Here is a 12,647-nt window from a genome sequence, read left to right as displayed (position 1 = left end):
TTAAACACTGAAAATATAGCGAAAGATTCCAGACCTATGGTCCTGGTGCAGGCAAAACTTTCAGTGGTCAATGAGACGTTAGCTTCTGAGAGCACACAGTAGTAGGTAATGAAAATGTTTGCTAAACTTATTTGGGTCCCTGTGGGCTAATTTTGTGAGGTGTGATGGCTATTAAGACTGGTGGGAGCTGATTCTCCAGTTCCTTATAGCTGCTTTGAGCTGACTCAGCTGTTGCTGCAAAGATGGCAGAATACTATGATTTCCTCAAGGGAATACTTCCGAAGTATGGGCACTTCCCCAGTGTTGAAGGGCCAGTCCCATGCCACAATCACCTTTGAAGCCACAGGCATACAAGGAAAGCGTAGGGTGAGTTGTTGGAGTACATTGCACTCCAGCCTGCTCTGGGCTGCTGCTCAGCCTTTTAGGGCAGTTTCTGCAGAACCTAAATTAGAGCACTGCCTGGGACTGTGGTAGTTTGGACCAAGGACTGCTCTAGTTCCCAGCCTGTCCCATAATCCAGGTATGCAAAACTGGCATCAAGCCACTTTTATCACCCACCCTGCCCAGTGTGTGCAATGTACTCCAGCAACTCACCCTACGCTTTCCTTGTATGCCTGTGGCTTCAAAGGTGATTGTGGCATGGGACTGGCCCTTCAACACTGGGGAAGTGCCCATACTTCAGAAGTATTCCCTTGAGGAAATCATAGTATTCTGCCATCTTTGCAGCAACAGCTGAGTCAGCTCAAAGCAGCTATAAGGAACTGGAGAATCAGCTCCCACCAGTCTTAATAGCCATCACACCTCACAAAATTAGCCCACAGGGACCCAAATAAGTTTAGCAAACATTTAGATAGCATGGAGAACTGGGAACAAAGGAGGAAAACCTAAACTCAAACACTTTCAACAGATGCCCTCTATTCAAATGTGCAACCCCAGGGGCTGGTAGAGATTGGATATTTCCCACAGTCAGTCCTGAGGGGAAGAAAAATGTGGAAAGCTGCAGCTAAACGTGAGACATGCTGGGGATCCAAGTATGTTTAGAACATATAACTCCTTCCCAAACTTTCCTCACTACAACTGTATGAACTAGTCCCTCAGATTTAGCAAATACATTTCAGTTATTAGAAAGAGGCCTCCTTTGCCTTTCATGGGCTTTCTCCATGGCTCTGTGCTCTGCTGCCTGTGTCTGGCTGGAAGTGAAATGCACTAGAGCTGCTGCTCCTTTTTTTTTTTTTTTTTTTTAGACTCCAAAAGGATCTTTATTCCCTTTCATGTGCCGCCTCAGTCCAATAGGAATCCAGAGGCTGCCTGCAAGTGGTCTAATCTCAATGAGGTGTCAATCATGTTCCCTGGTGGGTGAAGTAAGGTCTTTTGTAACCGCCTCTGTCTTTGGGAAAAGAGAAGAGAGGAGAAAGACTTCAGCAGAGAGAGAAACGCAGGACCGTGCTGCAGAAGGGGAACCGAGATTTGATTTTGATTTTGCTTTTGCTTTAGCACAGGAGGGGGGAAAGTGGAGCACATGGATTTCTAAAGAGCGCTGGGATTTTATTAACGCCCCCCCCCCCACTGGAAACAGTCAAATGAATCGTAATTGCAGATCAATGCAGAGAAATGGGGAAACTTCACTCGAAACATGGTTAGTTCTTTTCACTTGCTACTCCCGCAGCCCCTCTCCCTCTTGTTTGGATTTCATGTGTGTTTGCTGTGATGTTTATACCGGGGTCTAATGATCTTCCTTTATTCTTTCCCCCCCGTTCCACTTTCCCATGGACCTGCCTAGCTGCCGTTTGTAAGCCCAGAGAAAGTCCAGAAGGTAGGGATGGCTCTGTGCTGCTAGCAACTTTCACAGCCCCTACCCCGCTCTCCCCCTCAAACTTTCTGCGGCGGGCTCGGTGGGCGGCTCCGGTTTCTACCCCAGGTGCGGGTCTCGTGCCCCCCCCCCCCGGCGTCGCGTGGTCCAGGCTGGGGCAGGCGGAGGACTCGTGCGCGCTGCTCCAGTGTGTGGCATTGTCTCTTGTGCTCCCGTAGGTGATAGTTTTGCCGTGAACGCCTCGCTGGCTCGGAAAGGGCTCGAGGACTGGATGGTGAAACAGAAATACTTCGGCGGCAGCGGCAGCAGCAGCGGGGGCAGCGGCACGGGACTCCTGCACGGCTGCCAGCACCGGGCTGTTTGCAGGCTTGCCAGCACCAGGGTATGTCAGTGCCTCGCGCGACCCCCCTCCCCCCCAGCCGCTAAAAGCCAAAGCCCCTTTCTCCCAGGATCAGCTGTGCGAGGCTCTCCTCTGCCCAGATGCTGCTTGTAGAATCATAGGGCTGGAAGAGACCTCAGGAGGTCATCAAGTCCAGGGGCTGTCGTGGGGGGGCTGCCTTCCTTGTGGGGAACGTAGACTCCTAGAACAGGCTCTGCTCTGGCTAGAAGTGCAAGCACCTGCCCGCTAGTTTGTGAGCAGGACGATTAGTACAAACCCCACTGCAAACAGGAACAAACAGGAAACCACTGGAATGCCTCCAGCTCCCAAAACCTACCAAGAGAGGCTACTGTCTGTGGCAGTGAGTTACTGCTGCACAAGCTGACTCCCTTGACAAGGAGTTCAGGAGAGCAGAGCCAAAAAAAAGCCCTTTTACTACTTTCAAAAGGTGTTGTTGACTTATCTGCTCACACTGTTTGTGCACTGGTGATATTCTTTTAAAGGAGTTTTTAGCTTGCCACTTCCCAGCTCATCTCTGTGCATATTCTGCTTCAGGGAAGTGTGTATGTCCCACTTTGCCCCCCAATTCCTTCATGTGAAGTTTGGACAAGAGGGGACATGAAGGTTTTTTTCTTGATGCTGTCCTTTGAAACTCAAGGGAATGATGGGTTTCAGAAGCCAGTGATTCTATCTACTCTTTTAGAGTCTGATCCAAGACTCATTGAAGGGTAGGGAAAGACTTCCGCTGATTTCAATGTTTCAGATCAATCCCTTAAACTGGGTCAGTGGAAAAGTAACCCAAGAGATGAGGAGACTGGCGTCTATGCTTCTCAGTGCAGGAATGTGTGTCAGAAAGCACAGTCAGGGCAGCATCACCAAACATCCTGCAAAACACTTCTGTGTTTTTGAGTCTCATTTAATCATAAATGCTGTAGTTTTTACTTAACATCTGGACTTTTTTTTCTGTTGCTTGAGACATGAGAAATCTTGAATGGCTAAGACTATGCTGGGGTCTTAAAACCTTTCTCTTCTGCATAGGGGTCTTGAAATACAGAGACCTTCCACAATGGTAAAAGTTAAAAGTGACTTATACCAAATTCTTTAGTGGAGTGAGAAATAATTTGGAAATAGTTAGAGGCAAGGTAAAGAGCGCAAGATACTTTATAACTGATACTTATTATTGATGGACAAATTAATTTTGCTCACTATTAAACTCTCTCAGCCCTCATTGGTTTGGATGTTTGACTTAGTTGAGTTTTGTGTTGGAGAAAATGTGATGAGGAGCAGTGGGAAAGAGAATTTCTTATTTACAATAGTGTATGTATATCAACAAATAGTGTATACAAATTCTGCCTGTAATTATTCTTCAGATCTACTCACTTTTGTGAATCCAACTTTTGACCTTTGTGTGTTCTACCCAGAGCTTGCCGATTATCTAGGAAAGAGAGCCTCAGATATAAACTGCATGCAAAAAGAAAGCATGGCTTTAAATTTCAGGAAAAACCTTGCAAATTCTAACAAGTTTTATGAAACTCAGTGATATTTTGAGATATTTGCAAAACTATTAACTGTGAGGTTTATTTATCCCTGTAATACAAAATAATTGTTTTTCTTTGTTAATTGAAAGACTCTTGAATTTAGCTAAATTATCCATACTTTTTACTGTCCTCTAAAATTAGTTAAATTTGAAATGCACTTGAATGCACTGTTCCATAGAGGGCATTGACTGTGCATCCTTACTTAGTTTGGTGCAGTGTTTTTCAAAATAATGGTGGCCTCTTGCTCTGTTGCCTGTTAATTGCTTTAATGCTATTGACCTCCTGCAGGAAGAGGGCTGTCATAGTTACACTAAAGTTCTTTAAAATATGACTTTTATGTAATATGGAAGGAGATAGTTCTACTCCTGTAGCAGAAACACATATGCTGTATGTATAGTCATTCTGATAAAAGTTTTGAAATCAAGGTTGCAAGACCAGTTCTAAGATCTATCTTTGATCCACTGATACACCAAAATATCATAGAAATGCAGGGCTACCAGGAACCTCAAAAGATCAACTAGTCCATCTGCCTAAACTGTTAAGTGGCCTGAAGACTAGCATCCTAGTTTACTTCCAGATGTAGAAGTGACTCAAGTTTGTAATCAATTTCATGGACTTCTATGTAACAATTGTACATATCCAAACAACACTGGACTGTTATACTTGAATCAGTCAATATTATTTATTTGAGCTTGTGCCTAGTTGAAAGTTTGGTTATCTGTTAATCTTTTAGTGAAAAATCATATTTTAGCAGTAATTTTATTGAAAAATCATATGTTCTTGTAGCTTGTGGTAGGAATAGATCAAACAGAGATGAGACTGTGGCTTCAGGGAAAGATCCAATTGAGTTTATATAAGGAATGTTTGTGCACTTTTAATCATCTTCTCTGAAGAATCTCTAAAAAGAACCATGATGATGATCTGTGTAGCATTTTGGGCCTGATTTTGTGAATTTTTGTCCATCTTCTCTTAGGTTTTGATGAGAGTTGAGACCTTTCAAACAGTTGTTCTGTGGAATTTTGGATTGTCCTGGTGAAAAATTGTTCATAATAGAGTACAATACATATAAATTAGGGCAAAAACCGGTTGCAGTCTGTTCTCAAGAACAGGACCACTAAAATGTCCTGCTTCATTTCTGTCATCCAAGGAAGCTGACACTGCATCAGGGGATTTATGTAGGGTTTTTTTAAGCAACAAGGAACAAGTAAAATTAGCAGAATAAAGTTTAGTATGTTCTCCTAAAATATAAGATTGAATGTACATGAGTTTCATAAACCAGTTGAGAGAAATATCTGTGTAAACTGAATCTAGAACTGTTTGACAGGAGCATGCATCAAAAATTCAAGAGCTGTTCTGTTACAGAACTGTAATTTAGAGTGTCTCCTGATTGGAACAAGCTTTGTTCAGCTGATTTCCTGTCCCTCCTCCCTCCCCACTATTCATGAGGAGAAAACTAATTTAGTGTCCAACTATTGCCAAATGTATCAGTCCTCTGAGAAGGATGTCATAGTATGAAATTGTTGTAGGGCAAACAAGAGTAAGGCACTGCCTATGAAATATGTACTTTTGGGCTACGTCTACACTGGCCCCTTTTCCGGAAGGGGCATGTAAATTTCATTAGTCGTCGTAGGGAAATCCGCGGGGGGATTTAAATATCCCCCGCGGCATTTAAATAAAAATGTCCGCCGCTTTTTTCCGGCTTTTAAAAAAGCCGGAAAAGAGCGTCTACACTGGCCCCGATCCTCCGGAAAAAGTGCCCTTTTCTGGAGGGTCTTATTCCTACTTCAAAGGAAGGAATAAGACCCTCCGGAAAAGGGCACTTTTTCCGGAGGATCGGGGCCAGTGTAGACGCTCTTTTCCGGCTTTTTTAAAAGCCAGAAAAAAGCGGCGGACATTTTTATTTAAATGCCGCGGGGGATATTTAAATCCCCCGCGGATTTCCCTACGACGACTAGTGAAATTTACATGCCCCTTCCGGAAAAGGGGCCAGTGTAGACGTAGCCGTGGTGTGTAAACCATCTTCTGTTCTAGGATCAGAACTCTGATCTCATTAAAGCATTGACACCTGCCCAGCAGGGGCTGCTGTGCTCTACATTTTTTAATCATTGTGTAGGCAGGGGTTAAATTGCAGCCATCCAGTTCCCTGACACTGAATGAAAGAAAAAAAGCAATATTGTGGCATTCTTAAAAAGGATGATGGCTTGAGTTATCTTCTATTTTTAATGCTAATTGAAACCACTAAGGCTATATATTAAAAGCCTTTTAGGGAAGTAGAATATATCTTTGTTGCTGCCTTACGAAGGAGTTAACTTCAGGCTGGAGAAAAAAGGGAAACGCTTCCTGTCACTGAGTGGATTATCCTTTATCATTTGTGGATTTATTCATCTTGTTTATTTTTACAAACTATTTCTGTAGACCACCATTATTTGAATTTTTTTTAAATGAAAAGCAGCTCTGTGCTAGAGCGGAAATTTTTAAATATAGCATTTACTTAATTCAATTTACTTTTATCTTCAAAGCCATAACAAATTTTACTAGTTTCTCACTTGAGTGTCTTGTCAAAATCGGAGTTCTAGGTTGAAAAATCTGTCATTTTTAATTGCACGTATGAAGCCCAAACAAACTGGTACCCATGGAGCCAAGCTGAAAGTTATCAAGATTGGAAAACTAGGAAAGATTTTAAGTATATTGTTAGGTCCTTATACAATTCTTGATGTGCATGTTCTAGTCTTATTGACATCAGTGGGAGTCTCAGACCCTGACTGGCAACAGTACAGGATGAAATAGTAAGAGATATCACTGGTTTTAAGATTTGAGGCATGCTTTCCATATGTTCTATGGCTGTAACTTTCATTGACATTAATTGGCATTCCATGCATTGTTTGAGAAGAGAATAGGTTGAAGAGTGTCAGCTTGGATACTCTTCTAAAGAAATCTTTGTCTTTAAAAAAGGGATCTGTTTAATAGTGTGTGTTGTATGTGTATATAGTCATAGTCTGTATATCACACACATAGCTAGATCGTGTTTGCTGAATGAAAACATAAGTCCTTCAAAATCATTTTATGATTTATTGTCCAGATTCACAGTGTCTTGAAAGCCATTACAATAGTAAAGTTAACTTTTCAACAGCAAAAGCTTCAGAGGGGTAGCTGAGTTAGTCTTTAAGGTGCTACTAGTCTATTTGTTGTTTTGTACGTTTTTCCTGTTACAGACTAACAAAACATGTAGATGGTATCATGAGCTTTCATGGGCGCATCTGAAGAAGTGGGTTGTGCCTACAGAAGCTCATGATACCATCTACATGTTTTGTTTGTCTTTAAGGTGCTGCTAGTCTATTTATTGTTTTAAGTTTTTCAACACCAGTTAGTAATATTTTTGGAGGTCATCTCATGAGTAGATCTCTGTTTTGAGAGGCAAACCTTTTAAGTATATATCTATTGGAGAGTTTGTCTACCATATTGCTGTGTGACTACTTAAAATGTTCTTCTTTCTTCAACTTGTCTCCTGTCAAGTATGCATATATCTCATTGTGGGCATTTTGTAAATAATACACTATATTGACTTACAGAAACCTGGCTAAAAGTAAAAGTGGATTTATCAGTTTTAGGTGTTGGAATAATTAGGTATGCATGCATCAGGTGTGGTAGACCAAAACAAATTCACTTCAAGTTTTTTAATGAAAGCAGTGCCAACAAAGCAAGATGATTTAATGACTGGTGCACATAGTACATCTTGACAGTGCTGGTTTGAGAAAATTATAATATGAATATGAACAATCAAAGAATCTCTGCAAGTATTATTGTCATCATAATGACATTAGTGAATTTTCCAGTACTGTAGCAGAAAGCTGGATTCCAGGGGAATTATCCCTGAATGATACCAGTTGGTACAACTAAAAGCCACAATGCAGTAACCCTATGGAAATCTTTAAACATCCTGACATGGTTTCAAAGCTATGTGCTGGAGGTTAAATTGACATATGAATAAAATCATAAATTAAATATTTTGTATTTTGAAATTAGAAAGTTGACTTGCTTGAGCCATATGGAGGAGGTGATCAGAAGATGATCTGCATTTCATCTGGGCTTTTTCAAAGATACTTTAGATTAAATGTGGTGCAGTGTTAATTTGGGATGTTGATTGGGAAGCTAAATGGCCTGTGAACTTGCTGCAAACAAGCCTTGTTAAATCAATTTATTTGATCTCTTCAGAGAATGAAAAATATGCAAGTTAGAGGAACTGAGATGAAATATATTCTGTTTAGTATATGAGGGAGATCTAAATCTGAGTGACATGGGAAGGTTATGTCACATAGGCTTTCTAGTTATAGATAGCACCTCCTGGCTTTATTCAAGTTTAATTCTCATGAAAGAGAGGGGCTGTTTTATGGAATGAATTCTCTTCCTCTGGTAAATTAGGATGAAACATTACAGTGATGTTATATTCCATGTTGTCTTAAATGTAAATAATTTCTTCTGGTTTTTTTACTAAATCTTTTTGCTCATAGTAAAGATGAGAAATGTGTTACATGATTCTGGACATACGGAAATATTCTTTACACTAGAGTTCATTAACAGAAGGTTCCCCTGTAAGCTTTTTTTGTAAGATCTATAATAAGACCCAGGAGGAGCTAAGTAAGTGGATATTTGTAGTCACTCCTTGGAAGATGATCTCAGTTGACTTGAATGGTTGCTTTTGAACTGAGTTAGGAACAGAAGGAAGAGGAGTCACTTGAGTATTGAAACTGTGTAAGGGTGATATTTTTTTTCCTGAAGTGGGACATTATTGTTTAGTGATGATTTTTAAAACAAAACAGAATGTGCAGAACCTCCCACTACTTGGCCTTTATAGAAATTAATGTAGATGGGTTATGTTTCATTAATGTTCGTATCAAAACTTGGTAGAAAAGTAAATGACAGATGTTGAAATGTAAAACAATATTTTGGAATGATTCTTTGTAATATGTCATCTCTTCCCTATTCTCGTTGACCCCTGCCCTTCCCCATTTGTACTGAGTGAAAATACCTGTAACTTTGAGAGTCTCAGACTTTGTTGTGTATATATTACAGAATGCTTCAGCTCTGAAAAGTTTCTCTGGAAAAACAATGCCTCTTTACTTCATGTGTAAATTCAGTCCTATTTGTTAATGCACATGAGTAACTATGTCCACAAACTGTGTATATTTATTACTGACTTATGTGCTTAGGTAGTTTGTAGCTGCAGTTGATGAAGGTACACTTTAAAAAAATGTAGAGATGCAGAAAGCAGTCCTGTGCTTTTTCCACAACCATCTAGCTCTAGAGTGGCCCTGACATTCCTGTTGTTTGGATTAATGTCTTCTCCAGAAGAATGCCAATATGCAAATTACTTTGAATTGGACCAGACTTGGCAGGACCAACAAACTCATTTTCAGATGTTACCAATTTTGGATTTAAATCTGGTCATTAACCCATTCTGTCACTTGCAGTGAGAGTCCCTTGTGAATCCATGCATGTCCTCTGACGTGTGGAAAGGGGACTGCTTTTATTCTGAACAGTTTAATTTACAAAACTTCTAAAGTTCCTACATTTTCTGCCAACTAAGCTTAGGCTTTAGTTTAGCAAATGTATGCAGCATATGTAATATTAGATCTTAGATGGATTGGTATGTAGTCAGTGCAGTCTGTATGCTGTCCGTCCCCGAGAAATACTTTGTGTTTTGTGCTTATGATGGAATTTAATGCATTTGGGGCCATTACTGTGGCAGCTTTAATGGATTAAGTATATTGAGGTTCCCGTTTAAATTATAACTCCGTGATTCAAGATCAGTGGATGAAAATCATGCATGGGTGTTTGATCTTGGTTGCAGCCACACATGCTGTGAGGTATAAAATAAGGGGATAAGCTCAGTAGGGAAGTAAAAGTACAAAGTGTTGTCTTGCAGGAGGAATGAGATTTGGGAGCAGACTTGGATCTTTTGATCGACAGTCTGATGTGAATTATGCGTGGTACCAAAGTGACGGATCTGTCTTGGAGAAGGAAGAGGGTTGCAGGAGCACGTGTTAGGTGCCCCCAGTGATAGTTTGCTATCTGATTGTCCAAAGAGAGGATGGTGATAGCTAAGGTCTCATCTGTTTCCTTTTGTCCTGGCTGAAAATGTCTATAATTCCACATGGGTTAATTAAACAGAGAAAAGGAGCTAAGAGACAAGTAAAAAGACAGTGAGTGTAAAATTTACGTCTTATGCAAAAGTGCCATATGGAGCACAAGTGTCAATATAGTGACCCTGCACTCTTTGTCCAGAAAATTTCATATTGATTTCAGTGAGAGTTTTTCCTAAGCAAGGAACACAGGATTCTGGGCTCATAGAGTAAATGTACGCAATGGATTGCATAAAATGCTGTGGTTAAGCCTGTTTCACTGTTTCCATTATAAACCTCTCTCTTTTTTTAAAAACAATAAATAATAATTTTGTTTGTGAACTTTCCAAGTCTTTCTCTGTCTCCCTGTTCACACAGTGTACGTGTGTATATGCTACAGACACTCTCTCCCGTAAAAAAGAGAACATCACAATCTAGCAAGAAGAATATTTGTCATTCCAGCTGAGCAAGGTCTAAGGCAATAACCCAAAATATCCTGGAAGAAATTCTAAAAAGCATTGAAGAAATCAATCATCTAATCCTAGAGGAAGGTCTTTGATGTAATGCTAGCAAGTTTATACTGGGAGCCTGCCTATTTCTTTATGGTCAGCTGTAGACTTTCTTATATGAAAAGTGGATGAAATAATTTCATATGCTTCTGCATTTAAAAAAAGAAGTTTCATAGTTTTCTAAAGTGTACACACTGTTTAAATGCAGACTGTGGCTTTTAGCCTAAGACCAGGTGGGGAGGAAATACTTTTCAAAACAAGTACTTATAGAAAAGTAAATAATACTTTGATATTTTCCCATGGAAATACTGTCCCCCATTTAGTCTTGCTGAATATTTAATTTTGTTTGGAGGGTAAACATTACAGGTTATCTCAGTTTGAACTATTGTTTATTTATGTAAAGGTTATGCACAAGGACTTGTTCCTAATATGGATTCATGTAGTAAAGGAGTCTTTAAGATGCCTTAAATAAAATATTTTGAGTTTTATTTTTAAGTAACTTTTGTGGTTGGGCAAGTCTTATTTACATAATCTTGAAACCTCCACATTATTTTCCTACACCCTTAGGATTGATCCCAAACATACTGAAGTTAATAGGAACTTCACTGAGTTCTATGGCCTTTGGGTCAGGTTCATTGCAGTATCCACTCCTGAGCCTGGAGATGTAGAATGGCTAGTCTAATAACTTGTTCATTCATCAGTATTTGCACTGATCCTGTAGTAGCAGCATTTTTCTTCCCAACCATGGGAGTCTACTCATTTACTTTACTTTGACGGTTCAGTAAAGATTTTGGCAATTACCCTGCAGGTTAAGTTCTTATAGATATTAGGGAATAGGGCTTTGTGTATGGGGTTTAAAATATGTTTTAACTAGAGCGTTATACAGTGCAGTGGGAACAGCCTATTAACACATCACAAACCTGTTTTTAATGGCTTGGAGGCTGACTTTTTTTTAAATTCTTTTATATTATTCCATTATGGGTCACATTTCCACACATCCATAATAAACATCTTTTTTTTAAAATGGTGTTATTCATGGCTGATTTTTTAAGACCGCTATATTGCTCTGGACTAATATATGACACAGAAAATTGGGTAGCAAATTTTTCATATTAATACCACCATAACGATCATAAGTGGCCTTTCACCAGCCATAGCAATGCAGCCACTGATGGATTGAAGCATGTCAGCTATACAGTTGCTGACACTCAGCACAACGGTTGAGGAAGTAACCATTTGAGACTACATGGGGGACCATAAGGAAGCAGAATGTGACTACCCAAGTTGAAATGTGGTCAGATCATCAGACTTTACACCCTGGTCTTTTTAAGATGTGTGGGTTAAACTATGGGGTTTTTTTTGGGGGGGGGGGAAAGGGGGTTGGTTTTGTTTTCATTTGGATGAAACTGATGCTTGTGAAAATGCCTAACTAATGAGAGCCACAGAGCAGACTTAAGTTAATTGTCCTTTGAACTCCATGGTTGCCTAAAGTTCTTATCCAGAGGTAGTATTTAGCCTTGAATTAAGACAGGGCCTATGCAAGCTCTGCTAATGCTTAGATTATGTACACACAGTGTTCAGTTCATGCCTAAAGTATGCCTCTGCCAATACAACTTATTCCTAACCTGTGGTACCCTCTCGTTCTTGCTAAGAGACCTAGAACTGGAATGACAGAAGCTATGGAATTAAAGATGCTCCTCACTGGAGTACGTTGGATTGGGCAATAACCAAACAGCAAACATTAGGTCATGTCTTGTGGGAGCCACTAAATTACTGTGAGGTCCCTTTTTAGTTATATAGCAGTAACTATTATTCAACCTCTATTCCATGTGTTTATGTGTGTTTGTGATGGCGACCTCTGTAATACTGGTGCGTAGTCAAGGAACTGAAACAGAAGAAGCTGTTAATTTCCTCTGTGAGGAAAAACAAGTGGAAATGAGCACTTCCCAGGTGGAGAAGGGCGAAATTGATAAAGGAGAAAAATCTTACTTTCATACACCTTCTGAGCATATTACAAGCAAGGAAGGCGATCCCTATCTTATCCTTGCTACAGAGACAGAGCTTCTCAGGGACTCTGCAAAAAGGATGTCGTCAGGATATACCCACAAGGAGTGTGGGGTTCGGGAGCTACAGCCAAGGGGAAAGTATACAGCTCGCAGATATTACTTTCACTCCTAGCTGGTGAGAAGAGGGAATAGAAGAGGAAGTGTGGGCTTTCCTCTCACTCCCTGACAGTGAGGGGAAGGGGAAGAAGAGCAAGCATCATCCGGGCTGTAGCCCCCATGCCGTGTG

General features: G+C 40.3%; 1 protein-coding gene across 2 annotated transcripts in view; it reads left to right on the top strand.

The window, feature by feature from the left end:
• The first annotated feature begins 1,275 nt into the window (after positions 1-1,275).
• Positions 1,276-12,647, top strand: part of NKD1 (NKD inhibitor of Wnt signaling pathway 1) — a 190,991-nt gene continuing 179,619 nt past the window's right edge. The window contains exons 1-3 of one of the 2 annotated variants that reach the window (XM_006121141.5): positions 1,276-1,636; positions 1,781-1,813; positions 2,029-2,192. In XM_006121141.5, coding sequence (XP_006121203.1) covers positions 1,612-1,636; positions 1,781-1,813; positions 2,029-2,192 — 222 coding nt within the window. In that variant the 5' untranslated portion in view covers positions 1,276-1,611. The remainder of the gene's footprint in view (positions 1,637-1,780; positions 1,814-2,028; positions 2,193-12,647) is intronic. The other variant, XM_006121139.5, reaches the window with a different exon arrangement.

The sequence above is a fragment of the Pelodiscus sinensis genome, chromosome 12 (assembly GCF_052426305.1).
Source record: "Pelodiscus sinensis isolate ZL-2025 chromosome 12, ASM5242630v1, whole genome shotgun sequence".
Taxonomy (NCBI): Eukaryota; Metazoa; Chordata; order Testudines; family Trionychidae; genus Pelodiscus; species Pelodiscus sinensis.
Note: the sequence above shows the minus strand (reverse complement) of the source record. Positions and strands in the feature narration are given on the sequence as shown.